Source organism: Pogoniulus pusillus, chromosome 40 (assembly GCF_015220805.1).
Source record: "Pogoniulus pusillus isolate bPogPus1 chromosome 40, bPogPus1.pri, whole genome shotgun sequence".
Classification (NCBI taxonomy): Eukaryota; Metazoa; Chordata; class Aves; order Piciformes; family Lybiidae; genus Pogoniulus; species Pogoniulus pusillus.
This window is the reverse complement of record NC_087303.1, coordinates 2864283-2891574: the sequence shown is the minus strand read 5'-3', so window position 1 is coordinate 2891574 and position 27292 is coordinate 2864283. Positions and strand designations below refer to the sequence as shown.

The 27292-nt window shown below is 65.4% G+C and overlaps 2 protein-coding genes across 2 annotated transcripts; one reads left to right on the top strand and one right to left on the bottom strand.

Moving 5' to 3' along the window:
• Positions 1 to 1791: 1791 nt before the first annotated feature.
• On the bottom strand, positions 1792 to 9607 carry MSL1 (MSL complex subunit 1). The gene is made up of 8 exons (XM_064174323.1): positions 8817 to 9607; positions 5764 to 5987; positions 4806 to 5185; positions 3540 to 3604; positions 3201 to 3268; positions 2790 to 2914; positions 2637 to 2709; positions 1792 to 2483 (listed from the first exon to the last, which is right to left on the bottom strand). The coding sequence occupies exons 1-8, from the start codon at positions 9414 to 9416 to the stop codon at positions 2393 to 2395; spliced, it is 1626 nt and encodes a 541-aa protein (XP_064030393.1). The 5' UTR covers positions 9417 to 9607; the 3' UTR covers positions 1792 to 2392.
• Positions 9608 to 17036: 7429 nt separating this feature from the next.
• Positions 17037 to 25505, top strand: NR1D1 (nuclear receptor subfamily 1 group D member 1). Its single transcript, XM_064174322.1, is given in 9 exon segments — positions 17037 to 17216; positions 19863 to 20195; positions 20283 to 20371; positions 20463 to 20607; positions 21304 to 21512; positions 21514 to 21774; positions 21912 to 22097; positions 23333 to 23543; positions 24774 to 25505. Coding segments are annotated over 9 exon segments (1662 nt in total). The 5' UTR covers positions 17037 to 17188; the 3' UTR covers positions 24974 to 25505.
• Positions 25506 to 27292: the final 1787 nt, after the last annotated feature.

Genomic DNA, 27292 nt, shown 5'->3' with positions numbered 1-27292 from the left:
CTGCGTCACGCGGCCGCCAGCCTCCCGGCAGGCCTTGCGGGAACGCCTTTTGCCCTGCGCCTTTCCCTCCCTCAAGCTCGCCGCCGGCAGAGGGCAGGCGTAGGGAGGGCAGCGCGGTGACGTCACCGCGATGACGTCACCACGCGGGGAGCGGTGGCGGTGACGTCATGCGCAGGGCGAAGAGCGTTGGGGAGGAGGGGAGCGGGGGGGAAGAGACAGGAGGCACCGCGGGGCGGCGGCGGCGGCAGCGGCAGCAGCCAACAGCGGCGGCAGGAGGCAGCGGCGGCGGGAGGCAGCCAGCAGCAGGAGCCAACAGCGGCGGCGGGAGGCAGCAGCAGGCAGCAGCGGCGGCGGGAGGCAGGCGGTAGCGGCAGGAGCCGGCGGTAGCGGCAGGAGCCGGCGGTAGCGGCAGGAGCCGGCGGTAGCGGCAGGAGCCGGCGGTAGCGGCAGGAGCCGGCGGTAGCGGCAGGAGCCGGCGGTAGCGGCAGGAGCCGGCGGTAGCGGCAGGAGCCGGCGGTAGCGGCAGGAGCCGGCGGTAGCGGCAGGAGCCGGCGGTAGCGGCAGGAGCCGGCGGTAGCGGCAGGAGGCAGCGTCCGTTTGCTTCGTTTATTGTAAAAAAAACCACCCCAAAAACGAACAAAAAAACTCTTCCCCCCCCCCAAAATAAAACCCAAAACTGAACGGAACAAAACCAACAACAGAAAGAAACCAAACCCCAGAGGAGCGACTCCGAGCCCCGGCAGCGCCCCCCGCACACCCGCCCCGCCCCGGGCAGCTCCCAGCGCAGTGCGCTCGCAAGGTTCGGGGTTGTTTTTTTTTTCTTCCTCCTTCTCGTTCAAAAACGATTTCCCTGATGGGTTTTGGGTTTTTTTTTTGTTTGTTTTCTTTTTTGAACTTGTTTCCTCCCCGCTCCTTCAACGCTGGTGCCAGAAAGGAACTGGGGGAAGCAGAGGGCAGACGGAAACGCAGCTGCGAGGAAGGTGCAGGCCTCCTGCAGGGGCAGCTTGGAAGAGGGTGGGGGGGGGTGGGGGAGGGATAGAATCCAAAATCAAACCCAAAAGCGACTTCTGGGGTGTCTCCTCCCTGCTTTTCGGCCGGGGAGAAGCCAACCACCACCACCACCCCTCCCATACCCCAGGGAGTCCCCACCCCTCCAGCAGCAACAGCCCTATGGGCATCCACATCCAGCACCGACTGCAGCAGGGTGAGTTTGGGGGCACCCCGGGGGGGTGGGTCGAGTCAGGCAGAGACAGCAGAGAGCAGCAGTCACAGTGCCAGCTCTCTTACCACCCCCACCATAACCCAGCGAGCCCCCTCCCCACTCCTCCAGTAGCACCAGCCCTATGGGCATCCACATCCAGCACCGACTGCAGCAGGGTGAGTCTGGGGGCACCCAGGGGTGGGTCCACTCAGGCAGGGACAGCAGAGAGAAGCAGCCACTGCGCCAGCTCTCTCACAGACACCCCCCCCCAATATCCCAGGGAGCCCCCTCCTCACCCCTCCAGCAGCACCAGCCCTATGGGCATCCACATCCAGCACCCACTGCAACAGGGTGAGTCTGGGGGCACCCAGGGAGGTCGGCTCCACTTAGACAAGGACAGCAGAGGGAAGCAGCTACCTTGCCAGCTCTCTCCCCGACTCCACTCCTTAGGGCACAAATTTGCCATCCCCAAAACAATTAAATTATTTAAAAGCCAAACCAAACCAAACCCAAGAAGGAAAGAAAAGGTTGTTCCCTCCCCCCTCCCCCTCGTTGTGCGTATAAGATCTCTATTCCACAAACAAAAAAGGTTTGTTGTTGGTGTGGTTGAAGTCTCCTCTCTTGACTCCTTTACAGCCAACTCAAGAGAGACGAAAAACAACCCAAAAGAGGCTTCTCCTGGCACATTCTGGGGCCTTGCTCCTCACTGTGCCCAAGGGCACCAGGCACCGGTGCCCGCTGTTGCCTCCCGTGCTGCTCAGACACAAAACTCCTCATCCTCTTATCTAACTAAAGGAGGTTGGCAGCAGCTGGCAGAGTCCCGGCAGGATGCAGCTTGGCAAACGTGGCACCCTCCTCAGCACCGGGCTCTGGTTCTGCTCTTCTCTTCACTCCCACTCGTGGCTCGGAGCCAAATGTCCAAACCAAACCAAACGTTGGCTGCAGGAGGGCAGGGGCAGGACGGGCAGGCAGGCTGAGGTCTGCCCGCTGCCCCCGGTGGGAAGCCTCGGGCGGCAGCTGAGCGATGCCCGCTCAGGGGGCAGCTGCCAGCACAGGGGCACAAGTCTGAGAAACGTGTTGCAAAACCCAACAGAACGAAACCAGGGTCACGGAGGAACGAAACCATCCGTCAGCAAGGCAGGAGAGGACGTTGGCATGAGCTGGTGCCACACGGAGCTCCCAGGGGCTCTGCTATTTCCGGCAGGTCCGGTGCGGGGTCTGCTTCTTCTGCATCTCCAACCGGCAGCGGCTGCGCTCGTCCAGCCAGGGCAGCTCGAAGTTCCTGTGGGCACAGCTTGGCATCAGCGTGGCAACTATCTCTGACCACAAAAACGTGCCCAGTACCCTCCTGATGGGCACTGCTGAGGATGCCAGTGCAAGCAGCAGTGCCTGGCACAACCCAGCCCCGCTCTCTATCCCCACCAGCGGTACTCACTGTGGGGTCAGTTTTGGTAGGGGCCGGCCGAAGGCGACGACAGGCAGGTAGGGGGTGATGAGCAAACTTTCCACTGTGGGAGACACCAGAGCATGACACAGCCCCTGCCTGCCCACCAGCACCCGTGCCTGCCCCCCTGCCCAAGGGCCTCACCATCGTCTGGCTCAGGGAAAAATGAGGTAACTTCAGGCTCCGACTCCTGAATCCCTTTCCTCTTGTACATTCGCAGCTGCAGCCGCTGGAGAATCCTCTGCTCCCTGATCCGCTGAATGTCCCACCTGGAAGAAGGGCACATGCCAGGCAGTGAGAGTTGGCAGGCAGAGCTCTCACCCTGCTGGGGAAGCTCAGGGAGCTGTGGCCAGGACTACCACGCCAGCAGTGGTGCCAGAGCATCCCTTCTTCGGTGCAGCATTTCTGGTTCCCCTCCCAGCGGTGTCCCCGGGTGACCAGACCCCCATGTGTCCCCACCCCGGGTGGCACCTCAGGGTCTTTCCCTGTGGAAGTGGGTGCAGATGCCTTGCTCTGCCAGGTACCCCAAGCCACCATCACCCCCTCTGCTCCCACCTTTTCCTCCGTTTCTCATCCAGCTCCAGCTTGGCATGCCGTTTGGCAAAGACGCTGTCATCCAGGTTCTGCAGGGACAGAGAGGCTTCAGCGTCTCCACCTGGCACTGGCATCACTGCCACAGCCCTGAGCTGGCACAGAGGGGTTGGCCCTTCACCCCAACCCTAGCCCTCCCTCCCCAGCCAAGCTTTGCCATGCTGTTTCTGCTGAAGGGGCAAGATGCCACCAGCCTCACAGTGGCAGCCAACGCCCTGAGCTGCTCTCCTGGCACGGGCACAGCACCCAGGAAGGTTCCTGCAACACCACCAGCTCTGTGCCCACCAGGATGGCAAACGTTACCTCCAGGATGTCTGAGGGGTTGGGGTCTCTCAGGGGCTCCACGACATGGTCCCTCCAAGATGGAACTGCAGAGGGAGAGGTCATGCCAGGCCGTTACCCATGCTGGGATCTGTGGCAGCCCCACCCCTGCCATCTACTGCTCCCTTCCAGACCAGCCCCCCCCGGGCAGTGCAGCTCAGCCCCTTCAAGTGCCCATCCTGAGCCAGGCTGGGCAATGCTGCCAGCTGAGGGCAGTGGGAACTGGGAAGGGGACCTGAGGGGGACACAGAGCTCATCATCACCCAGCCAAGCAACCTGAGCCACTCTGAGACATGACAGGATTCCTCCATGCCAGGGCACTCAGCCACCCAGCACAGCCTCCACCAGTGGCACTGCTGACTGGCACACCCATTGCTCCCCACTGCTGGTGCTCACCACGCTGCAGGACCCCAGGAGATTGGCCAGGGCTGAGTGTCCAGCAGGATGGGCACCGCATTTGGAGCAGCAAGTGACCCCGTGGAGGAAGCTGTGCTGTGCCAGGGTGGCACAGACGAGGGACACATTTCCCAACTGCCAACAGGAAGTTGCTTCACCCCTCACTGTGCAGCTGCTGGGCAAACCAGGTGGCTAAAGCAGAGCACAACAGGCAGCCTTGCCCAGCGTGCTGTCCCTGGGCATCGTGGCAGCCTGGCACATACCAGAGCTGGGGAAGCCAGAGATGTGTTCTGGAAAAGCCCACAATGGGCACTAGACCTGCTGCCCACCATTGCAAGAGGAGCCACCAGCATGGCACAATTGGCTGCACCTCTCCCACCACCACTGGGCCTTTGCCAGCTTTGGGGTGAGGATGCCAAGCTCCATTCCCTAGCTGTGTGAGCCCCTTTCCAACTGCACCCCAATGCCTGGCACGATTCAGGGGGCTATCCTGCTACACTGGGGTGGGCTCCCCTAGCACACGGTGGGGGTAGGACACGTTCCCCTTGGCACACTGCTGGGGCAGACTCCTGCTGGCACACTGTGTGGGGGAGGGGCTGCCCAGACACACTGTGTGGAGGCTCTCCCTGGCACACTGCTCAGGGGGGCTCCCTTTGGCACACTGGTGGGGGGGTGGTGGCTCCTCTTGGCATGCTGCAGGGTGGGGGCTCCCCTTGGCACTCTGTGTGGAGACTCTCCCTGGCACACTGCTGGGGGGCTTCTCTTGGCACGTGGGGAGTGGGGGCTCCCTGGTACACAGCAGGGGGGGGCTCCCCTTGGCACCCTGCCGGTGGGAAGCTCTCCATGGCTTACTTGCTACAGTCTCCTCCTTCTTGGGGGAGGGCTCCCGCAGCGGCGAGGGGGGCGGCTGGTGCCAGCGGCACAGGTACATCTCGGTGGTGGACAGGTAGGGCAGGTCGTCTGTCTCGCTGCTGAAGAAGCTCTTCTCCTTGGGGTGGGCACCGGGGCCCTTGGGCAGGGCAGAGGCTCGCAGGGGAGTCTCCAGCAGCGTCCTGGGCTTCTCGGCAGGCTCCTGGCTCCTCAGCTCTCGTTTGCAGACGGCCTCGGGCAAGGAGCCGCCGGAGTCCTCCTTCCCCGGGGAGTGCTTCGGGGTCTTGCTCTTCACCTTGGAGAACTCCGACACCAACTTCTTCACCGGAGTCTTCCTCTCCCCACTCCCAAACGTTGGCTTCCTGCGGGAGGAAGAGCAGCTGAGCCAAGTGCAGGGATGCCCTCACTGGGTGCCCGCCGCCAGCACAAGGATTCCCACCTTGCATGGCAGCTGTGCTGGGTGCCCACCAGCAGCACAAGGATGCCCACCATGCACTGCAGCTATATTGGGTGCCCACCAGCAGCACAAGGATGCCCACCATGCACTGCAGCTATGTTAGGTGCCCACCAGCAGCACAAGGATGCCCACCATGCACTGCAGCTATGTTAGGTGCCCACCAGCAGCACAAGGATGCCCACCCCACAGTGCAGCTGCGCTGGCTGCCCACCAGCAGCACCAGGGCCAGCTGGACACAAGCATCCGGAGCTGAGAAGGGTTCCCTGGCATTTTGGGACCCCCTTCCCCACCCAAGGCTTTCACAAGGTTTGCCCAGGCTGGTGCTCAAAAGGATGTGCTGCCAGTGCCAGGCAGCCTCCCCAAGCAGCTCAAGGGTCACTGGGTTGAGCTGGCAGCTCTGTGACCCCAGGTCCTGTCAGCCCCACGGATGGAGAGGTGAAGCCATGCAGAAGGTCTCCTCCTTGCCCCTCAGGTGCCCTCTACCTTTTATGCCCTTTGCCGTTCCTGCCGTAGGGGAAGTGCTTGGGCTGCAGGGCCGGGGGTGGCTCCAACAGGTCCTGGGCACACTCCAGGGGCAGCTTCTCGCAGGCCTCCACCTCTGGCTTCTCGTCCACCTCGAAGGCCTGGTAGATTCGGTGCTTCTCCCGCTCGCTGTCCTTCTTCACCAGCTGCACCCTCCTCTCCATGCGCTCGATGCGCGCCAGCAGCTGCCAACGCAGGCGCCAGGGCTCACCTCAGGGCTAGGCGAATGCCCGCGGGCACCCCTGCTCCGTGGGCAGCTGTCTGCACCGTGCCCGACCTGTGCACTCCCCTGCCTGCACGGTGCCCAGCCTGTACACTGTACACTGTCCTGCCTGTGCACTGCCCTGCCTGCATGGTGCCCACCCTGCATACTGCCCTGCCTATACACTGTGCCTACCCTGTGCACTGCCCTGCCTGCATGGTGCCCACCCTGCATACTGCCCTGCCTGTACACTGTCCTGCCTGTACACTGCCCTGCCTGCACGGTGCCCACCCTGTGCACTGCCCTGCCTGCATGGTGCCCACCCTGTGCACTGCCCTGCCTGTGCACTGCACCCAACCTGTGTATTGCCCTGCCTGCATGGTGCCCACCCTGTGCACTGCCCTGCCCTGTGCCCTGCCCTGTGCCCTGCCTGTACATCCCTTCACCCGAACAACACCCCAGGGAAGAGCTGACCAGCAGCACCCACAGCTGAGCTGTCACCCACTGGCACAGTGGCACAGATGTCACACAAGCTGCAGGATCAGTGTCACCTCACTACAGTGCCCTGCCTGCAGCAAATTGTGCCCATCTTGGCATTAAGCTGGCAACTTCTTGGCTTGGGGTGCAGGAATGTTTGTGAGGAGTCCCCTAAGCAGTGCCTGAGTCACTGGCACTCAGGCTCAGCCCACACCACAGGCTTCCCAGCACGCCAGCGTGCCATGGCTTGTGCCAGGAGCACCCTGGCTCATGCCTGCCCTCCCAGAGGGGACAGGAGGGTAAGGGCATGGTCAAGAGGCAGCACTGCGTGCTGTGGGCATCACAGCCTGGACACTTTAGCCACAACAGCAGCAGGCAGGGGCACAAAATCTCCACTTAACCCCATGGCAGCAGCGCTGCAGCCAGCTGCAAAACTCACATTTGGGGGGGGGGGGGAGGGAGGCAATTTGGGGGTCTCCAGCTCTGCCTCCTCCTCCCCAGACATCGGGGCAGGGGGTGCTGTAATCAGGTTTGTGATTCAGCAGCCCCCCCGCTCAGTGACACCTGCCTTCGGTCACCCACCCCTTGCCTGTGCCCTCCACCAGGATCCGCAACCGCTTAGGAGGAAGAGCCATGGGGGCAGGGGAGGGGTCCCTAGCACCACCCACGGGCATGGCCGTGGGGAGGGGACAGGAGCAGGAAGCAGCCCCCACTGCCCGTTTGCCTGCCCGCTGTGCCCAGCAGGGTACCGATGCTGGGGAGTGCAGCAGGGCTGCAGCCTCACCGCTGCGGCTCCTCCGCAGGGACGCAGCCTCCTCGGCTGCACCACGTGGGGCCAGGCCTGCCCTCCGCTAACCGGGGCCAGCACCGGTACCGAGCTGGGGCACGGCGGGCACAGGGGCTGGATGGCAGCCAACGGCGAGCGTGCGGCAAGGCGTGTGGCAAAGCGGGCACGGCACTGCCCAACGCCTGGGACACACAATGCAGGGCATGGATGGGGCAACGCAGGCAGGGCACAGGGAGGGTGTAACCAGGCAGGGCACTGCCGCATGCCGGGGGGGGGCAATGCAGTGCCTGGCCTGGGCCCCACTGGGCACCACATAGGCATGGGGCAAAGCAGGCAGCCGGGGGGAGAGGAGGGGGCGGGGGAGGCGATGGCATACTCTAGAGAGACCCCCAAAGCTGAAGGGAGGCAGCCTTGGAGAGGCTACTGGGGGGGTCCCCAAACCTCAGGAGGCGCAGGGCAGACAGAGCTGAGGTTTCGGGGCCGAGGGCGGCCCTACCTCAGTGGGTCAGGGCTAGGGGGGGGGGGACGAAGGCTAGAGAGGGGTACCTAAACCCAGGCAGGAGACGCAGTGCCCTCTCGTCGGGGCAGGGAGGGTCCCCACGTGTGGCCGTGCCCACCCTCGCCCTGCCTCGTCGGTGACGCTGCCCCTTTAAGTTAACCCCCGCGTACCGGGGCGGGAAGGGGCCGCGGGCTCTTTAAGGGCTCCCCCCCCCAACACACACCCAGCCCCGGGCCCGCTGCCATGGTGACGGGCGGCGGCCCGTTAACCCCCACCGGCCCGCCCCGCCCCGGGTCTTTGTGCCCCCGCCAGGCACCCCATCCCCCGCCGGCCTTTGTCTGAGGGGGGGCACCAACCGCCAACCCCCCTCCCGGGCATCAATATCTTGCGGGAGGGCATCAGACCCCCCCCGAGATGTCAGGGGGGAGAGCACTGCTCCCTCGGAGAGCCCTTAATCTGTTTTGGAGGGGGGGGGGAAGTAATAAACCCTCTGAGTATCTTGGGCAGGGGATCGAAGCCCCCCCTCAAGGGGGTCCTTACACCTCCCCGAGTGCATTAACTTCTGGGGGGGCATTGCGGGGGGGGGGGAATTAACCTCCAAGGAAGAGCATTAACCCCTGGGGTGCCACGGGGGGAGGCCGTTAACGACAGGGAGGGGGAAAACCACGTGGCGGGGGCGGGGGGGGCGTTAATCCCAACACGGGGGTGGCATTAACCCGTTGGGTGCCACGGGGAAGTTTGGCACTGGGGGGGGGGGGGGGGGCGGTTACCTGTTGGTGGCCAGCAACACTGAGAGGACCCTCGAGTGTATGCGGGGGGGGGGGGCACTGACCCTGGGTGGGGGTAACCCCATGCTGGGACACATACACTGACCCTAACGGGGGGGTCACCCCCATGGCGGGGGGGTCACCGACCCTGCGTGGGTCACTGCAGAGTGGGGTAGGGTACCACTCGCTGCCGCCGGGCGGGTTGTTAACCCTTCCGTGCCACCCTCCCCTTCTCCCTCCTCCCCCCCCCCCCCCCCCCCACCAAACCACCCTCCGCCGTACCGTGTCCCGCTCGGCCTTGAGCTCCTCGATCTGCCGCTCCTTGGCCTGCAGCTGCTGCTGCTGCTGCTCGATGAGGTCCAGCTGCAGCAGCAGGATCTGCCGCAGACAGGCCGCCTGCCCCGGCGAGCCCCCGCCGGCCCCCATCCCGCCTCGCCGCGGGCCGCTCTTCCACTTGCTCTCGGCGGACACCGGCGGAGGAGGAAGAAGAGGAAGAGGAGGCCCCGCTTCGGTGGGCCCCGGGCCCGTAGCTCCTTCCCCGCTGCTTCGCACGGGTAGCCCCGTTTGGAAGCGCGGCCGAGCGCCTGCATCCCCCGACCCGGCCTGCTTGCCACCGGCCAGCGGCCCCGGCCCGGCCCAGCGCTGCTGCTGCTGCTGCTGCCGGTGGTGCTGCTGCTGCTGCTGCTGCTCCGGGACCGCCGCCGCCACCACTCCGCCGCCGCCGCCGCGGCCCTTGTGTGCCCCCAGCGGCGGCGGCTCCCGGGGCCGGCGGGGCGGCGGGCGGTGCGGGGCGGTGGTGCCCTCCTCCTCCTCCTCCTCCTCTTCTTCTTCCTGCACCCCCCCCCGTGGCGGTTCGGCCGCCCGGAAGGCAGTAGACCTCATGGCCGGGGCCCGCCGTTACCGCACCGCACCGTTACCGCACCGCACCGTTACCGCAGCGGCGGCCGCCGCCACCGGCTGCGCGGAGCGGGAGGGGAGGCGGAGGGCGGGGGGGAGAGCGGCGGTGGGGCCTCACCGCCATCAGCGCCGCGCATCCCCCCGCCCCGGGACACGCCGGGCAGGGGCTACCCCCTCCCCTCCCGCCGCCCCCGAGTCTGGACCCACGCGGGACCAACCCACGCGGGGTGTGCGGGGTCGATACCGGGGGCAGGTCGAGGCCGGGACCGCAGGGCGGCCCCCGGTTACCTTTAAACGGGGCTCGGTGCGCATGCGCTGGCGCCGTTGGCGGCAGCGGCGTTTGCTAGGGGAGCCGGGACCCCGGCGGTGAGCTGCGGGGCCGGTCTGCGGACGGGATGCGCCGGTGGGTCGCTTACCCACCCGGTACGTGGAGTGGTCTGGACACGCCGGTCCTGAGTGGAGCCGACGCCGAGGCCACTGCCGCGCCGGCAGTACCGAGGCGTTGCCGCCCGGTGGCTCCCGAGCGCGGCGGCTCCGCCCGGAGCGCGCCCGAGTCCCGTGGTGTCCCCACGCCCCACGCCGCGTCCCGCCGCCCACCGAGGTCGATTTGGTGCCGTCCCGGCCCCACGGTGAGGGGGGATCCCGCCGGGAGACCCTTTCCCGAAAGAAGGGAGAGCTGAGACCCACGGCTACGGTGCCCCCAGACTGCGTGCGGGGATCGTTCTGCGCGTTGGGTTCGTCTTGCGTGGGCCGGGCTTCGGCAGTGCTCCCGCGGGGCTGCAGCCCCCCCACCCCCGTGCACTCACACACTCTCGTGGAGTCCGCGCCCCTTTCCCGTGTGTACGCCCCTTCCCACGGGGGCTGCAGCCCCCACTCCCCGTGCATACACATACGCACCCCCTCGGCCTGCAGCCCCCCCCCGCCCCGTGCGCACACACAGCTCCGCAGAGCCTGCAGTTCCTGCTGTACGTCTGCAAGCTCCTACACGCACCCCCCCCAAGCACGCACAGGCATGCACAAGCCTGTACACGCGTGCAGACGCACACAGATGTACACGCGTGTACCCTCCCCCACAGCAAGGCACTGCAGCCACACACGCAGCCTGCAGCACTGCAGCCCCCTGCACCCCCACCACCCTGTGCTTCAGTTGCAAGCATGCACATGCATGCACACGGGCACACGTGTGTACACGGGCACACACCCGTGCATGCACACGCATCCTCGCACACCCCCCCCACCCCGTGCACCCAATCTCCCCAGGCTGCAGCTTCAGCACACACACATGCACAAGCATGCATGCACATGTGCACATGCACAGACACACATGAACATGCACTGCAGCAGCCCTGCATACACAAGCACCCCATGCACACATGCATGCACAAGTACATGCACATGCACGAACACACAAGACCTCTTGTAGTGAGGCACTAGAGCCCCCTGCACACACATGCACCCCAAAGTTGCATTGCCAGTGCACACATGCACACCCACGTAGGCAGCACACGTGCACATGCATGCTCACAAATGCACATGCAACGAATATGCATGCACATGCATCCCCTGCAGCAAGGCACTGCAGCAGCCCTGCACACACACGCCTGTGCTGCAGCCTTGACGCAAACATGAGCACACATATGCACACACACAGAGGCACATACACACATGTGTACACCCCTTCTGCAGCAAGGTGTTGCAAGCCCTGCATGCCCCCTTCCTGTAGTCTGTATGCACACGTATGACCATGCATGCACGTAACATGCACACATGTTCACCACACACACAGAGCAAGGTGTTGCAAGCCCTGCATGCCCCCCTTCCTGCAGTCTGTATGCACATGTATGACCATGCATGCACACACATGCACACATGTGTACACCCACACACACATAGCAAGGTGTTGCAAGCCCTGCATGCCCCCCTTCCTGCAGTCTGTATGCACACGTATGACCATGCATGCACACACATGCACACATGTGTACACCCACACACACACATAGCAAGGTGTTGCAAGCCCTGCATGCCCCCCTTCCTGCAGCCCAGGTGCATGTGACCATGCATGCACATAACATGCACACGTATGAACACACACACACACCCCCCTCACTCACAGCATTACCACCCCCACCACCCCCCCTCGACCGTTGAACAACTCCCCCCACGCAGCACATGGGGACACGCGGGGCACGTGCCGGGGACGCGCAGGGCACACGTGGGGGACGTGCCCGTCCGCAGAGCTGCATTGTTGGGGGGAAGGGGAAGGGGGAGAGGAAGGGTAAGGGGGAGGGGGAGGGGAAGGGGAAGGGGAAGGGGAAGGGGAAGGGGAAGGGGAAGGGGAAGGGGAAGGGGAAGGGGAAGGGGAAGGGGAAGGGAAGTGCAACACCCTCTGCACCCACGAGCTGCAGGGTCCCCCTCTGCCACGCTGCCAACGCCGCCACCACCACCACCCTCCAGCCAGCCACGGCAGTGGGCGAAGCCCCTCCACGGCGGTTGCGGGCCGAGCGCGCCTCTCCCGCTGCGGGACACTGCGTGGCCGCGCTCGGACGGAGTAGACAAACAAACGCTTGCCCACGGGTGGGCTCGGTGGGCCCGATGGGGGTACCAAGGGGGTAAGGGTTGGAAAGGGGGTGTGTGTGTGGGGGGGGGTGTTCCCGGCGGCGCGTCCCCGCTGCGGCAGGGCCCACGTGCCAGCCGGGCGGCCGCCCGCACATGGCTCTGCAGCAGGGCCACGGCGCACGGAGCCTGCCGGGGCTAAAAATGGAGCAGAGCTCACATGCCAGCGCCACGTGACGCCGCTGCCAGCTCCCGGGATGCAGGAGGGCTCCCTGCACCCAGCCAGCAGCGGCAGGAAGGACGAGAAGGAGGAGGAGGAGGAGGAGGGGGGCACCCGCTCACATGGGCTAACGCAGATGCCAACCTGCCCCCCCGAGCCCGCGCTGTTGCCCCCTTGTGAGGTTTCAGGGTGTAGTGGGTGTGGGGGAGGCTGCCCCACATCCGTACCCAGCTACGTCGGGAGAAGGTCAAAGCTAGGAGTGAGGAGGGGTGGGAAAAAGGGAGGGGGCTCCCCACTCTGCATGCCAGGGGTTAGGGGGGCTGAAGGAAGCCCTGTGACATCCCCACGCACACGCCCCCCCCCCCCCCCCCGCCCGGAGGTGCCCCTGCCCTCTGCGTGCTCCAGGAATCTGGGAGGGGGGGCGGGGGCCGTGACGCTGCAGCAGGAACGCAAACAACAGCCCCTGAGGTTTACGGGGCTGCAGCCAAGAGGGGGGCAACGAAACGGGGGGGCAGAGGTGCTGCAGCTCCAGCCTGCAAGTGTCCCCCACCCGTCCTGGCTGCTTCCTGCATTAGGGGTTCCCAAACCACCCCCGTGGTGAACACACTGGGGTTCCTCCTGCAACCCTCCTGCACCCCATCTGCACCCCATCTATACCACTTCTGCACCCCATCTATCCCACTCATACCCCTTTCTACACCCCTTCTGCACCCCATCTATCCCCTTTGCACCCCTTCTGCACCCTTTCTGTACCACATCTATACCCCTTTGCACCCTTTCTGCACCCCATCTGTACCCCTTCTTCACCCCATCTGCACCCGTTCTGCACCCCTTTTGCACCCCTTCTGTAGTCCATCTGTACCCCTTCTGCACCCCTCCTGCACCCCAGCATTCCCACACACCCCTCATCTGTGGCTCCCTGCACCCACCTTGGGGTCCCTGAACCCCCAGACCCTGCACCTTCCTTTGGGGTCCCTGTGCCCCAATAGCCTTCACTTCTGCAACCCCTGCGGTCCCCACAGCCCCAGATCCTGCACCCCGAGACCCTGCACCCCCCTGGGGTCCCTGCACCCCTACATCTTGTACTCTTGCCCCCTCCTGGGCACCTCCCCCCCTGCCTGGATCCCTGGCTCCGTGCACCCTCCCGTGCTGCATTCACCCCTAAATTTCCTACATCCTGCACCCCCCCCGCCCCAGATCTCTGCACCCCCAGATCCTGCTCTTCCCTTTTCCCTTCCATCCTTCCCCCACCCCCCAGACCCTGCCCCTCTCTGAGGTCTCTAACTCCCCACCCGACGTCCGCCCTAATCGCGCGGTGCTGGGGCGCTGCAGGGAGCCCCCGCGCAAGTGTGGGGTGTCCCTGCCCGCCGTGGGGTCCCCGTGCCCTCCGTGGGGTGCCCCAGTCCGGGCCAAGCCTCTCTTGTTTACCTGGGTTTTTATTTTTTTCCCTTTCCGTGGGGAGGGGAAAGGCGAGGCCAAGCCTGGCAGCGCCGAGCCCTTGGCCCGGGCCAAGCGCCGTGGGTGAGCCAAGGCTGCTGCTGGCGCTTGGGCAGGGATCAGGAGCACACCCCCGAACCCTGAGCCCCACACCAAGGCTCCTGCCCTCCCTTCCCACCCACCACCATTACTGCAACCTCATGGAGGGGCTGAAAAGGGGGCTCAGGGTGCAGGACACACACACACCCCCCCGACAAGCAGGGTGAGGTTTAGTATCTCTGGCTGCCGCCCCGCCCCCCCCCCCCCAAAAAAAGAATCCCATCGATGGATGGGGAAACTGAGGCACGATGTCCCCCGGGGGTGGCACCGGGACCCTACCCCAGCGTCCTTAACCCACGGGGATGCTGCAGCCCTACGGAGGGTTTGGAGCATGCTGTGGGGGCGGGGGAAGGGCTGTGGGGTTGCGTTGCTGGGGCGAGGGTCTGCACCCTGGCAGAGCCCCCAGCCACCGCCGTGCCCAGGCTGAGTTTGAGGGGGGGGGGGGGGGGGTGTGCAGGTGGCAGGCAGGAGCTAACCAACCCCCCACCCCCTCCTTTTTTCCTGGAAAAGGTACAGCAAGGTAAACAACCCTGCCAGCCCCGGGTAAAAATAAATCCCTCTCACGCAGGCGTTCGGTGGCAAGCGGAGCGCCAGTCACGTGGCACCGCCGCACAGCACCGCTGGCAACCCGGGCACCAGGGCACGCGGCCGCCGGCCCCGGCGCCCACTGCCTGGCACCGGCCAGCTGAGCCTGCGTCTGCCCCCTTGACCTGCTGCAGGGGAAGGGACCAGGCTCAGCCCCTCTGGGCTAATGTGGAAGGCGGGGGGAGGGGGGGTGGGGGGGGGGTGGAGGGGGGAGGGGATGGCAAAAGGAGGGGGCGAGGAGGGGGGGGTATGGCATGGGAAGTGGGCACAGCTGGTTGCATGAGGGCATGAGGTGGTATGTGTGTGTCCCCGTTGCTGCCGGGCAGGGTTCGCCTGGCAAATGATGACCTCGGGGGATGGGGGGGGGGGGAGGTTGAAGTGTCCCGTTCTGTGCCATGGGCTGGTTGGCATGGGCACTGCCATATCGGGGGGCATAGGTCCCCACGAGGAGCCCCTCAAGATGCATCCCTGATCTCTGTTGAGGGGGCAGCTCATCAATAGGGTTGCCGAGGGTCCTGCGGCGGGCACAGTGGCTCAACTTCAGCACCCCACTGTCCTGGTGGCTTTGGTGGCTCCAACTCTGTTGCCCATGGACTGCCCCCAGCCAATGTCACCACCCTGCTGCCAGCTGCAGGGCTCACAGCCCCCTCAAATCAACCTGCTGTGCCAGGGTCCCAGCCCCACAGCAGGACCTCATGGTGGGATGCTACAGGATTTGTCTCGTCCCTCCCTGCCCCGTGCCCTCCCCTGGCATCTTGGAGGTGCTGAGCAGCAGGGTCCAGCTGAGCATCCCTGTGCGGTGCCAGCTGCCTGCCGTGTGCCAGGTGCGGGGTTGTTTTCCGAAACGAGATGAGTGATTGAGTCACAGCAAATTGCTGCTGCCCAGAAACGTGCCAGGAGTGGAACGAGGCGCCACTGGGGCTGGTGGCACCTGCACACTTAGGGCACAGCTGGGCACGGCTGCACCGCTGGAAAGTGGCAGCAGCGAGGGCCCCTTGCCCTGAGGCCAGCATCTCCACGGATCCCTTGGCTCCGATGCCAGCCTGGCCCCACACATCCTTCCGGGAGCCACTGAGGTTTCTCCCTGTCGGAGGTGCCAGCTGCGGCATGGCCACGGCACGGCTCAACCGCCCAGTGACTCAGGATGAGGGCACATCCTGTGGGGTTATGGGGTGTGTGTCCCCCCCCCAGTGCCACCGGGCATCCCACAAACAGAACCCGGTGGGGATCCCTGGGGGTTCCCAGCTGAGGAACAGCCACACACCCCCTCGGGGGTTGGCACTGGGAACAGCCTCACACATCGTCGGGGGCTGCCACTGGGGACTCTTCCGGGCGCAGAGCTGCAGTGCCCCCTGCTCCGGGCACCCCGCAGGCTCCTGACACACAAGCGCGGTGCCCGAGGTCTCCCATCCCGTGGGATTAGCTCCGAGGATTTCCCGGCGCTGGCATCTCTGTGCTCTGCACCTTCTTCTGGCCGGGAGCCAGGGCAGCATCCGGCACGTGGCACCCAGGAGGGTGCTTGGCACCCCCGAAACCCTCCTCTGTGGCCTCGCTGCCGCGACCCAGATCTGCTCGGTAGCTCTGCCCTGGCACCACGACACCGGGCACAGCACATCGCTGCAGCCCCTGCGGCAGCCGGGAGTGGGGCCAGGCTGGCAGTGGCTGCCAGGCACGTGCCACACCGGGTACCCGCCACGGGCAGTTCGTTTCCACGGTGGCACCAGGGACAGGGGGACATGGCGGGGAGGGGGTGGGTATGCAGGTGGTCTGGCTGTGCCGTGCTGTAGCTTGTGCTGGGGCTGTGCCAGAGGCTGTGCTGTGCGCGGACATCCCTGGGTGGGGGGCTTGCGGTGTTGGTGCCACACTGCGTCTGGGTCTCCCCAGAGCAGGGAATGGTGCCATGCAGGGTGCCAGGGGTACTTGGGAGTTAGTGCAGCGACCGCGCTGTGCTGGGTGACATGGGTGACAAGGTGTCAGCAGGGAATGGTGCTGTGCGGCATGCCAGGGATGCCAGGGCTTTGCCGGGGTGTCCCCAGGGCAGGAGACAGTGGCATGCTCAGGAGTCCCTAGTGCAAGGGACAGTGCTGTGCAAGGTGCCAGTGATGCCAGTGCTGCACTCAAGTATCCCCAGGGCAGGATACAGAGCCGTGAAAGGTGACAGTGATGCCAAGCACTGCAGTGCCATACTTGAGTGCTCCCCGTGCAGAGGCTACGCTGTGCAAGGTGACAGGGGTGGTGGCCATGCAGGGTGATAGGGGTGCCAACTGTTGTGCCCCTTTGCCTCCAAAGCAGGGGACAGAGTCATGCTGAGGTGTTCCCAGAGCAGGGACCATGCCGAGCTGGGTGCCAGATGCCCCCCCCCGGTGCCCCCAGTGCAGGGGGCAGTGTCACGCTTTGCCGTTCCCCACGCAGAGACGGCGCTGCGCTGGGTGCCAGCAGTGCCCAAGTGTCCCTAAGAGACGGTGCCGAGTCGGGTGACAGAGCTGCCCGTGCTGCGGCCCGGGGTCCGCAGTGCAGGCACCGGCCGCGGCGCAGTGGCAGGTCCCAGTGCCGGTCCCCGCGGGTGCCAGGCGGCCCCGCCGCGGGGGTCCCCGTTGTGCCTGGGCGCTCCGCCGGCGGAAAGTGTGTCACTGGGGCACGAGGCTCTCCCCGGGAATCACATGGGGGAGGCGGCGGCGCCGCGTGCGGCCCAGTGCGCAGCCGCGGCCGGTGCCGGGAGGGCGGCGGGGCGGGCGGCGGGCGCACAACAGCACTCACCGGGCGGCGGCGCGGCACGGCTCGGCGCGGCTCCGGCTCCGGCTGCGGGAGGCTCGGTGCAGCCGTGTCCCGTAATTCCCCCCCCCCTTCCCGGTCCCCCCAAAGGATGGCCGCCCCCGAGACCGGCAGCACAGGTCAGTGCCCCGCTGGAGACAGCCCTCCCCTTCCCAATCCCCGCGGCACCGGGAGCGATCCCGAGCAACCGGAGACGGGGGTCAGTGCACCGGGGACCGCAGCGAAGGGGGCTGCGCGCAGAGACCGCGAGTTGGAGGGGTCCGGACATCGGGACCGGAGGGTCCTGCACACCCCACCGGGCAGGATGCGCACCGGGACCGCATCCCGGAACGGGGCTGCTTCCTACCGGGACCAGGCGGTCCTGCATAGCGGGGTAAGGACCGGGCAGCGGGGCCGGGGTGTCCCCGGGAGGGAGGAGGGATATGCGTTGGCACTGGGGTGACCTCGACACCGGTACCGGGACGCTACGGTCGCCGGGGTGGGAAGGATGGGAACGGGGGAGTCCTGAAAGCTGGGGCGAGCTGGACGCGGGAGCAGGAACCGGGAGCGCTGCACTGTGGCGTCCCGGACAGCGAGACCGAGTTGTCCCCGGGAGTAGCAAGAGTGAGGACCGGGAGCGATGTCCCCGGGCGGCCCGGAAAGCGGGACTGCAAAATGTCTGGGACACCGGGACCAGAGTGTCCCTGGGGGTAGGAAGGACGGGTGCTGAGATCGGTGCAGCGGAGTGACCTGAGCACCGGGACCGGAATGTCCGAGACACCGGAACCGGGATGTCCCCGGGGGTAGGGAGAATGGGGACCGAAATCGGTGCACCGGAGTGTCCTGGACACAGGGACCGGGGTGTCCTCGGGGGTACGAAGGGTGAGGACTGGGATCGGCGCACTAAGGTGTCCCGGGTACCAGCACCGGCGTGGAACGCGCCGGGACCGGAGTGTTCCGGGGCAGTGGGACAGGAGGGGCCGCGCAGCAGGAGCGGGGCAGCGGGGACCGGGCATTCCGCGGACGGCAGAGGCGGGAACGCGCATTCCGGGGCGCCCCGCGCGGGGACGCGCACCGGGCAGGGCGGGGGGGGGTGTGTGTGTGTGAACGGGGGCGGTGTCCCCGTGTCCCCCCCGGCACGTGTCCCCCTCCCCGTCGCTGCCACGTGCGGGGTTTGTTTTCCCCGCAGCCCCGCCCCGCCCCCGCCCATTGGCCACCCGATGACGTCACCGCTACCCCCTCTCGTGACGTCACACCCGGAAGCGCTCGCGCTCCTTTCTAACCGTGGGGGGTAGGGGGGGAGGGGCCGGCAGCGCGCGCGTTATCTCGGCTTTAACGCGAAGGGGGCGGAGGCTCGCGGAGGAGCCAATGGGCTGTCGGGAGGGGCGGGACAAAGCGTGAGGGGGCGGGGCCAAGCCAGGCCACGTGCGGCTGGAGCACGTGGGGCGGCGGCGTGAGGCCGCCTGAGCTTGTTGCGGGGGGGGGGGGGGGGGGGCGCTGCTGGGCGGCTGTTTTGAGGGGGTTCCCCTCAAGGAGTTTAGGTGCTGTGGGGTCGAGGATGGTCCCCGTGTGCTGGTGCAGTCCCTTGGGGGGATTCCTAGCCCCTCAAAATTCCCAGGACCCCTCCTGGGACCCCAGACTATCCCCAGCATACCCCAAGGCCCCTCAAGAAACTCAGCTGCCCTCCAAGACCTCTCAGACACAAATCTCCAGAGTCCCACCCAGGACCTCTAGACCCACCGTGGGGTTTCCCCCCGTAGGATGCCTCCAACCCTCTCTAGGCTTTTCCAGGCCCTCCCTCCCAGATCCTCGGGAGGACTGCTCAGCTCCCCTCTAGATCCACCTTAAACCACCCCCAAATCCTCCCCAATCTTCTTCAATCCACCTAATGTCCCCCTGGACATCTCCAGGTCCCCTCTAATATGGGTTGGTCAGGGGAGAACCTCCCAGTGTTGTGGTATCTCAGCAGCTGGGGATCCCAGGCCCACTGTCCCCAATTGGGTGACCCCCTTTGGAGGTGGCTCGGTGAGGGGGGGCTGATGGCAGGCTGGCTCCGGCGCGTAGCATCTGTGCCAGCGATACCGTGTGCGGGGGGGGGACACATGGCCCCGGCGATCCTGTGTGTCCCCAGCGTCGCCTCCCACGTGTCCTGCTGCTACTGCCCCGTGCATCGACGGCGGGGGCGACTGGGGGCGGGGGGGAGGGGGCTGTGACCTCTGCCAGCGCTGCCTGTGGGCTCAGCATCGTGGGGTGGTCCCCACCTTTGTGGAGTTCCCAGGCACGGAGCTTCCCCAGCCTCTGCCGTTTCCTCCAGACTTGCCTAAGTGAGGAGGCTGTGCTGTGACCCCCCCCTAGTCCCAGGGCTGGGGGGTTCCATCTGGATTGTGGGGCTGGGCTGTGCCAAGGGCACGGGGCTGGAGCTGGCAGGTGTGACTGCTGTGACCTCCTGGTTACACCTCCGCTGCGTTCTCAGCCCACATTCCTCCCACGGGTGTTTCCGGGGTGCTGTGCCCGTGTCCCCAGCCAGCACGCACCCCAGCAACCCGCCTGTCCCTGTCCCACGTGGAGCTGGCACCCGTGGCAGCCGTCGGGGTGTGGTGCCTGACTCAGGGTGCATGTGTGGCCACGGCTGCAGGACACCCATGGGTCCGGGATGCATCCGGGCTGCTTCCCTGAGGACACCACACCCGGGGCTGCGATGCCCATCACGGAGGTGCTCTCTGTGGCGGGGGAAGCTGAGCCCGGTGCAGCTCGATGCATGTGTGGCCTCGCTGCTCTGCCCGCAGGCGGTGTGATCAGCTACGTGGGCTCCAGCGGCACCTCGCCCAACCGCACCAGCCCTGTCTCGCTCTGCAGCGACAGCTCCAACAGCAGCTCCCAGTCCGGCTCCCAGCCCTTCCCCACCTACTTTCCTCCGTCGCCCACCGGCTCCCTTCAGGATTCCCGCGCCTATGGCGGGGGCTCGCTGGTCCCCCATGAGGATGGCTCCCCTTCATCCTCCTCCTCTTCCTCCTCCGCCTCATCGTACGGCTCCTCGGTGAACTTCCCTGGAGTGCAGCAGGTCCCCGTGGATGAGCGGCGCCGCAGCTCTCCCAGCAAAGCTGGCAGCACTGTCACCAGTGAGTGGGGCGAGCAGGGGGATGGCGGCTGGTGGCCTTAGCCCTGGTGGGCACCCCAGGACCCTGCTCACCCCTGTCCCTCCGCAGAGCTGAACGGGATGGTGCTGCTCTGCAAGGTCTGCGGGGACGTCGCCTCTGGCTTCCACTACGGCGTCCACGCGTGCGAGGGCTGCAAGGTACCGAGGCTGGGGCGGAGTGGCACCGACCCCCTGCAGGGCACTTGGGGGAGTACGACAGCCAAGTGACACCTCCTGTCGCACCCTGCAGGGCTTCTTCCGCCGCAGCATCCAGCAGAACATTCAGTACAAGAAGTGCCTCAAGAACGAGAACTGCTCCATCGTCCGCATCAACCGCAACCGCTGCCAGCAGTGCCGCTTCAAGAAGTGCCTGCTGGTTGGCATGTCCCGCGACGGTGAGCTTGGCAGTGCACCCCGCGGACAGCCCCCCTCCCCCCCAATCAGGGACCACACGTTCAGTGCCCTGCATCCCCTCAGGGGGTGTGATCTTGTGCCCAGATCCCTTGGGATAGGTCCCCTGCCATAGTCAAAACTCTTATGTCTCTTCCTGGGATGGATCCTCCCACGTCCATGCCTCTTTTGCCCCTCCTGGGGTGGGTCCCACTCATGCTCAGGGCGCTTTGTGCCCTCTCAGGGTTGGTCCTCCAATGCTCAGGGATCTTTTTCCCACCCAGGACTGGGTCACTACCATACTCAGGGCTTCTTGATCCCTCCTGGGATGAGTCACTCCCAAATTTAGGGCTCTTTATCCCCTCCCGGGATGGATCCCCCCCATGCTCAGGGCTCTTCATCCCCTCCCGAGATGGATCCCACCCATGCTCGGGGCTCATTGTCCCCTCCCGGGATGGATCCTGCCAAGTTTAACGCATTTTGTACTCTCCAGACTGGGTACCCCCCACACTCAGCGCTCTTTGTCCCCTCCCTGCACCCAGTCTCTCCGTGCTCCGGGCTGTAAATCCCCTTCAAGCCGGGAGCGTAGGGGTGCAGCCACGTTCCCAGCAGCCCTCAGCCGCTCATCGCGCAGGACCAGGGGGTGGGCGTGGGGTCGGCGTGCCCCCAGGTCTCCCCCACTAACAGCAGTGTGCCCACAGCGGTGCGCTTCGGGCGCATCCCCAAGCGGGAGAAGCAGCGAATGCTGGCGGAGATGCAGAGCGCCATGAGCATGGGCAGCGTCCCACCGGCCATGCCCAGCCCCGGCGAGGGTCCAGCACCGGGCGGCGTCCGCGCACCGCCACCGCCCCCCGGCCCTCCACCGCTCGCCCCCGCCGCCTGCTTCTCCCAGTTCCCGCAGCAGCTGACACCCCCCCCGCTCGCCCAGCCCCGGGGGGGCCACCGAGGACGTCATCGCGCAGGTGGCCAAGGCACACAAGGAGATCTTCGTCTACGCGCACGACAAGCTGGGACCCCCCCCCCCGCCCTGCGACAGCGGCGGCCTCATGCGCTGGGATGCGCCCCCCGCCTGGACCCCCGGTCCCCCTGAACCCCGACTCTGCCCCCCCGCCTACCCGGAGCCCCCGATGCGGGGCTGCCCCTGGCCCCGTAGCACCAAGGACGTCCTGCCGGTGAGCTCCCGGGGGCTCCGGCTCCCCATTCCCGGGGTATTTTTAGCTGCTAATCGCAGTAATCGCCTTGGCCGTGCCGCGGCGGCGGGGCCGGGGGAGCCCCGCGGTGCCCGGCTGAGCTGTGCCATCGCCCGCAGGCCTGCCCCATGAACAGCCACTTGCCCGGCCGCAGCGGGCGCTCGGTGCAGGAGATCTGGGAGGATTTCTCCCTCAGCTTCACCCCTGCCGTCCGAGAGGTCGTCGAGTTCGCCAAGCACATTCCCGGCTTCCAGGCCCTCTCTCAGCACGATCAGGTCACCCTGCTCAAGGCTGGCACCTTCGAGGTATGTGCTGGGGTAGTGAATACTCAGTAGAGGGCACGGTGCCCACATAGCCCAGCATGGTGCCCCACGGAGCAGCACAGAATCCCATGGCATTGCATGGTGCCCCGTGGACCAGTGTGGAGCTTTATAACACTTGTGTGAGTCCTGGCCCTTGGCATGGAGCCCCAGAGTGTGGGCACAGTGCCCCTCCAGCACCACACCCTTCTTCATGGCATTGCACAGTGCCCCACAGCACAACGTGGAGGCCCATGGGTGTTGTACGGTGACCAATGGCACTGCATAATGCCCCACAGCCTGGCACAGTGCCCCATGGACTGACATAGAGTCCTATGGCATTGCACAGTAACCCATGGCATGGATCTGTGGCATAGTGTATGGCACTGTATGGTGCACCGTGACATTGCAGTGCCCCACAGCAGAGAGGCCATGGCAAGGAGCATGGCAGTGCATGGTGCTCCATGTCTCAGCACGGTGCCCCATGGCATCTTACAGTAGCCCATGGCATTGCAGAATACCCCTTGGCATGGCATGATGGCCCACAGTGTTGTAGGATGCTATTCATGGTGTGGTGCCCTCTGGCTTCACATGGTAGAGCACAGTGGTGCAGGATGCCCCTTGGCACAGCATGGTAGCCCAGAGTGTTGCAGGTGCCCTTTGGCATGGCATGGTAGCCCAGAGTGTTGCTGGATGCCCCTCATGGTATGGTGCCCTTTGGCATGGCATGGTAGTCCACAGTGTTGCAGGATGCCTCTCCTGGTATGGTGCCCTTTGGCATAACATAGTAGCCCAGGGTGTTGCAGCATGCCACTCACAGCATGGTGCCCTTTGGCATTGCATGGTAGAGCGCAGTGTTGCAGGATGACCCTTGGCACAGTACAGTAGCCCTTTGGCATGGCATGGTAGCCCAGAATGTTTCAGGATGCCCCTCGCTGCATGGTGCCCTTTGGCATGGCATGGTAGCTCAGAGTGTTGCAGGATGCCCCTCGCTGCATGGTGCCCTTTGGTGTGCCATGGTAGCCCAGAGTGTTGCAGGATGCCCCTCGCTGCATGGTGCCCTTTGGTATCCCACAGCAGAGCACAGGACGACCCTTAGCACAGCGACCAACAGCATCGCAGGGTGCCCCTTGGCACTCAGCGCTGCAGGGTGCCCCTGACCCCCCTCTCCCCGTGGCACGGCGCCCCTCGGCAGGGCACGGCGCCGCCGTGGTGCTGACCGCCGCCCGTGCCTGCCGCAGGTGCTGATGGTTCGCTTCGCCTCGCTCTTCGACGTGAAGGAGCAGACGGTGACCTTCATGAGCAGGACGAAGTACAGCCTGGAGGAGCTGTGGGGCATGGGCATGGGCGACCTGCTCAGCTCCATGTTCGAGTTCAGCGAGAAGCTCAGCGCCCTGGAGCTCAGCGACGAGGAGCTGGGGCTCTTCACCGCCGTGGTGCTGGTCTCGGCAGGTGGGCACCCCGAGGGGGTGGGTGTGGAGCCGAGAGAGACTTGGTTGTGTTAATTGAGGGAGAACGAAGGGGAATGGCCTCAAGCTGAGGCTGGGGAGGGTTAGATTGGACATCAGGAGAAAAGCTTCTCCACGGAGAGAGTGGTCAGGGACTGGAATGAGCTGCCCGGGGAGGTGGTGGAGATACCAACTCTGGAGGTCATAGAATCCTAGAGTCAGGCAGGGTTGGAGGGGACAACAAGGATCATCCAGCTCCAACCCCCCTGCCATGCCCAGGGACACCCTACCCTAGAGCAGGCTGCCCACAGCCTCAGCCAGCCTGGCCTCAAACACCTCCAGCCATGGGGCCTCAACCCCCTCCCTGGGCAGCCCATTCCAGCCTCTCACCACTCTCCTGCTCAACCCCACCTCCAGCTTTGCTCCATTCCCACCAGTCCTGGTACTCCCTGAGAGCCTAAAAAGTCCCTCCCCAGCTTTTTTGGAGCCCCCTTCAGATGCTGGCAGGCCACAAGAAGGTCCCCTGGGAGCCTCCTCTGCTCCAGCCTGCACAGCCCCAACTCTTTCAGGCTGTGCTCACAGCAGAGCTGCTGCAGCCCTCTGATGGTGTTTAAGGGTCCTGTGGATGTGGTGCTTGGGGATGTGGTTTAAGGTGAATCTTGTTGAGTATAGAATCAATGTCAGGGGCTGAAAGGGACCTCAGAAGATCATCTCATTGCTGTCCACAACTAACTGAAAGTTGTAGCCAGGTGGGGTTGGGCTCTGCTCTCAGGCAAGCAGCAGCAGAACAAGGGGGCACAGTCTCAAGCTGTGCCAGGGGAGGTCTAGGCTGAATGTTAGGAGGAAGTTGTTGGCAGGGAGAGTGATTGGCATTGGAATGGGCTGCCCAGGGAGGTGGTGGAGTCTCTGTGGCTGGAGGTGTTGAAGCCAAGCCTGGCTGGGGCACTTAGTGCCATGGTCTGGTTGGTTGGGCAGGGCTGGGTGCTAGGCTGGGCTGGAGGAGCTTGGAGCTCTCTTCCAGCCTGCTTGATTCTACGATCCGGGTCCAGCCCTGCCCTGCCCGAGCAGGTCACACTGGAACGTGTGCAGGGTTATAGGTTGGACTCGGTGCTCCTGAGGGTCTGTGCCAACCTGGATGTCTGTGATTCTGCGTGTGTGGGTGTGGAGGGGGGGGGCGATATGGGCGGGTTACCACCTGCCTGCTGATCTGATGCCAGTCCCCCCGTGCCCGCAGACCGCTCGGGGATGGAGGACACTGCGTCGGTGGAGCAGCTGCAGGAGACCCTGATCCGTGCCCTGCGGGCGCTGGTGCTCAAGACGCACCCGGCCGAGACCTCCAGGTTCACCAAGCTGCTGCTGAAGCTGCCAGACCTGCGCACCCTCAACAACCTCCACTCCGAGAAGCTGCTCTCTTTCCGCATCGACGCCCAGTAGGGCCCCCCCCCCCCCCGCCCCCGTCCTCCTCCGGACCCTTCCCCGACCCCCCAAGGCACACCCCTGGACCCCCTCCCCCCAACCGCACCTCACCCGCTGCCACCCCTGTACATAGCACCGCGGGCGGGGAGGGGGACACACACACAACCCCCCCCCCCACCCCCCTTTCTTTCCCATGCCCAACTCAAACCCAAGGGACAGCACGAACCCCACGGTGCCCACCGGAGAGAATAAGACAGGGGGACTGAGCCCCCGGAGGTGGGCACTGACCTGCCAGGACCTCCCTTCTCAAGGCAGTGGCCAGCCCCATGGCCCCACGACGGGGAGGCGTGTACGGAAAAGGGGGGGGGGGGGGGTGTGTGCTTAGGGTGGGGGTGGGGGGGACGTGTTCCCCCTGCCCTGTGGCCACTCCTCCTCTTCCTCCAACTCTGGCAGCCAGCAGTGGAAAGCAAGAAGCCGGATCCAAGCCCAGCTGGGGCAGGGAGGAGTGTGTGTGTGTGTGTGTGTGTGTGATAGATGATGGATTTTTGGGGGGGGGTGGGGGTGGGAATGGGGGCCGGATGATGATGATGATGATGATGATGATTTTTTTTTTTTCTTTTTTTTTTTTCATCATATATTTATTACATAAATATATAGTAAAATAGACCAGCAACAATTACCATAAAAATATCTTTCTTTAAAATCCTGACCAAAAACACAAAAGGGTTGAAATTTCGCACGTCACAGACTTGTGATTGTCACGGAGCTCAGCGCCTCCCCCCCGAACCCACCCCCCCCACCACCACCACCCCCACGCCCGACCCCCAAAACCCACCCTCCTCCCCCCCCACCCAAACCCCTGCCCGACCCCCCCCAGCCCTCTCCCCATCCCGCGCCCTACATTCAGCGACGCCGGCCGCGGCCGCACCACCCCCCTCAGCCCCTACCTCCTCCTCCTCGCCTCCCCTGTCCCCCCCCCCCCCATCCCCTTGCCCCACCACCATCAACCCCCCCCCGCCCTCCACACACACCTACCACCACTCCCCCTCCCACCCTCCCCCCTGCGGCACCATGCATAGTCGGGGGGACCCCGCGCCAGGCCGTGCCAGGGCGTGCCAAGCTGTGCCAGCTGGGCTCGACGCGGCCCCAAGCAGGGGCAGCTCCGGGAGCCATGAGGTATGTGCTTGGGGGGGAGGGGAGGGGAGGGGAGAGTTGGGGGGGGGGGAAGGAAGGAAGCGGGGGGGGAGGGATGTGGGGATGGGGGACACGGGGATGGCCCGCGGGAGGTGGCGGGGCGGGGGGGGCACTGGTGGTGCTCCTCTAGGTGAAGCTGGGGCCGACGCTGGACGTGCGATGGCGACGGGAGACAAGAGGGCACGGCCCGGGGGGTGCAGGGGGGTGCGAGGGCGAGGGTGTGCTGGCCATGGGGCGGGGGGGCAGGGGCTGTGCCCCTCCGGGATGAGCCACCCCAGGGCATTGTGCTGCCACCTGGGGGTGCCCATGCCCGGCTACTGAGAAGGGGGATGGGGGAGGGGGTCACATTTGCTGCTTGAGACACAACCTGCAACAGCTCTGCCCTGACGGGTGGGCAGGGAGCGGGCAGGGCAATGGCATCACGGACTGTGCCCGGGGACACATGGGCATGGCGTGGCCCTGGCACCCGCATGACCACCACACCAGCGCTGTGCCACCATGCATGGCCATGGCACCATCACCGCTTGGCCGCTGCACTGGCACAGCATGGCCATCGTGTGGGCATTGCACAGGCATTGCACCAGCGTGGCATGGCCACAGCACCAGCACTGCACCAGCGTGCATGGTCATGGCACCAGTGCTGGCACAGCACAATATGGCCATAACATGGGCATTGCTCCAGCATGGCATGGCCATGGCACCAGTACCGGCACAGCACAGTATGGCCATAACATGGGCACTGTTCCAGCATGGCATGGCCACTGCACTCCTGTGGCACTGGCGTGGGCATGGGCACTGCCCGCGTGCAGTGCCACAGTGCTACAGTCCCTGCCTGCAGCCCGAAGGCACATGTAAAGGCTGGCACTGGATGGCACACGCAGGGCAGGGCTCAGCGGGGACCCTGTGCTGCCAGGAGGGCTGAATCCCCAACCCCTATGCCCCCTCCAGCATGGGCATTAGTGTTCTCTGGCACCAGCTCCTATTGCACAACCTATGGCTGGTGCCATGCCAGGACCCCCCTCCCCAACAGCGGGCACCCAGGGTGAGAGTTTAAGACATTTTACACCAAAGCTAACCCTGCTCTGGGAGGGGCAAGAGGGGGGGCTGTGGGCACTACCCCCCAACCCCCAGCTAAAAGAGATG

Excerpts from the sequence above, each read along its gene's own strand:
- MSL1 (XM_064174323.1), bottom strand. The coding sequence starts at position 9,416 with ATGAGGTCTACTGCCTTCCGGGCGGCCGAACCGCCACGGGGGGGGGTG. Across the intron at positions 3,269-3,539 it reads ACCCCTCAGACATCCTGGAG|AACCTGGATGACAGCGTCTT; the intron begins GTAACGTTTGCC and ends CTGTCCCTGCAG. Across the intron at positions 2,484-2,636 it reads CTACCAAAACTGACCCCACA|GAACTTCGAGCTGCCCTGGC; the intron begins GTGAGTACCGCT and ends CTGTGCCCACAG.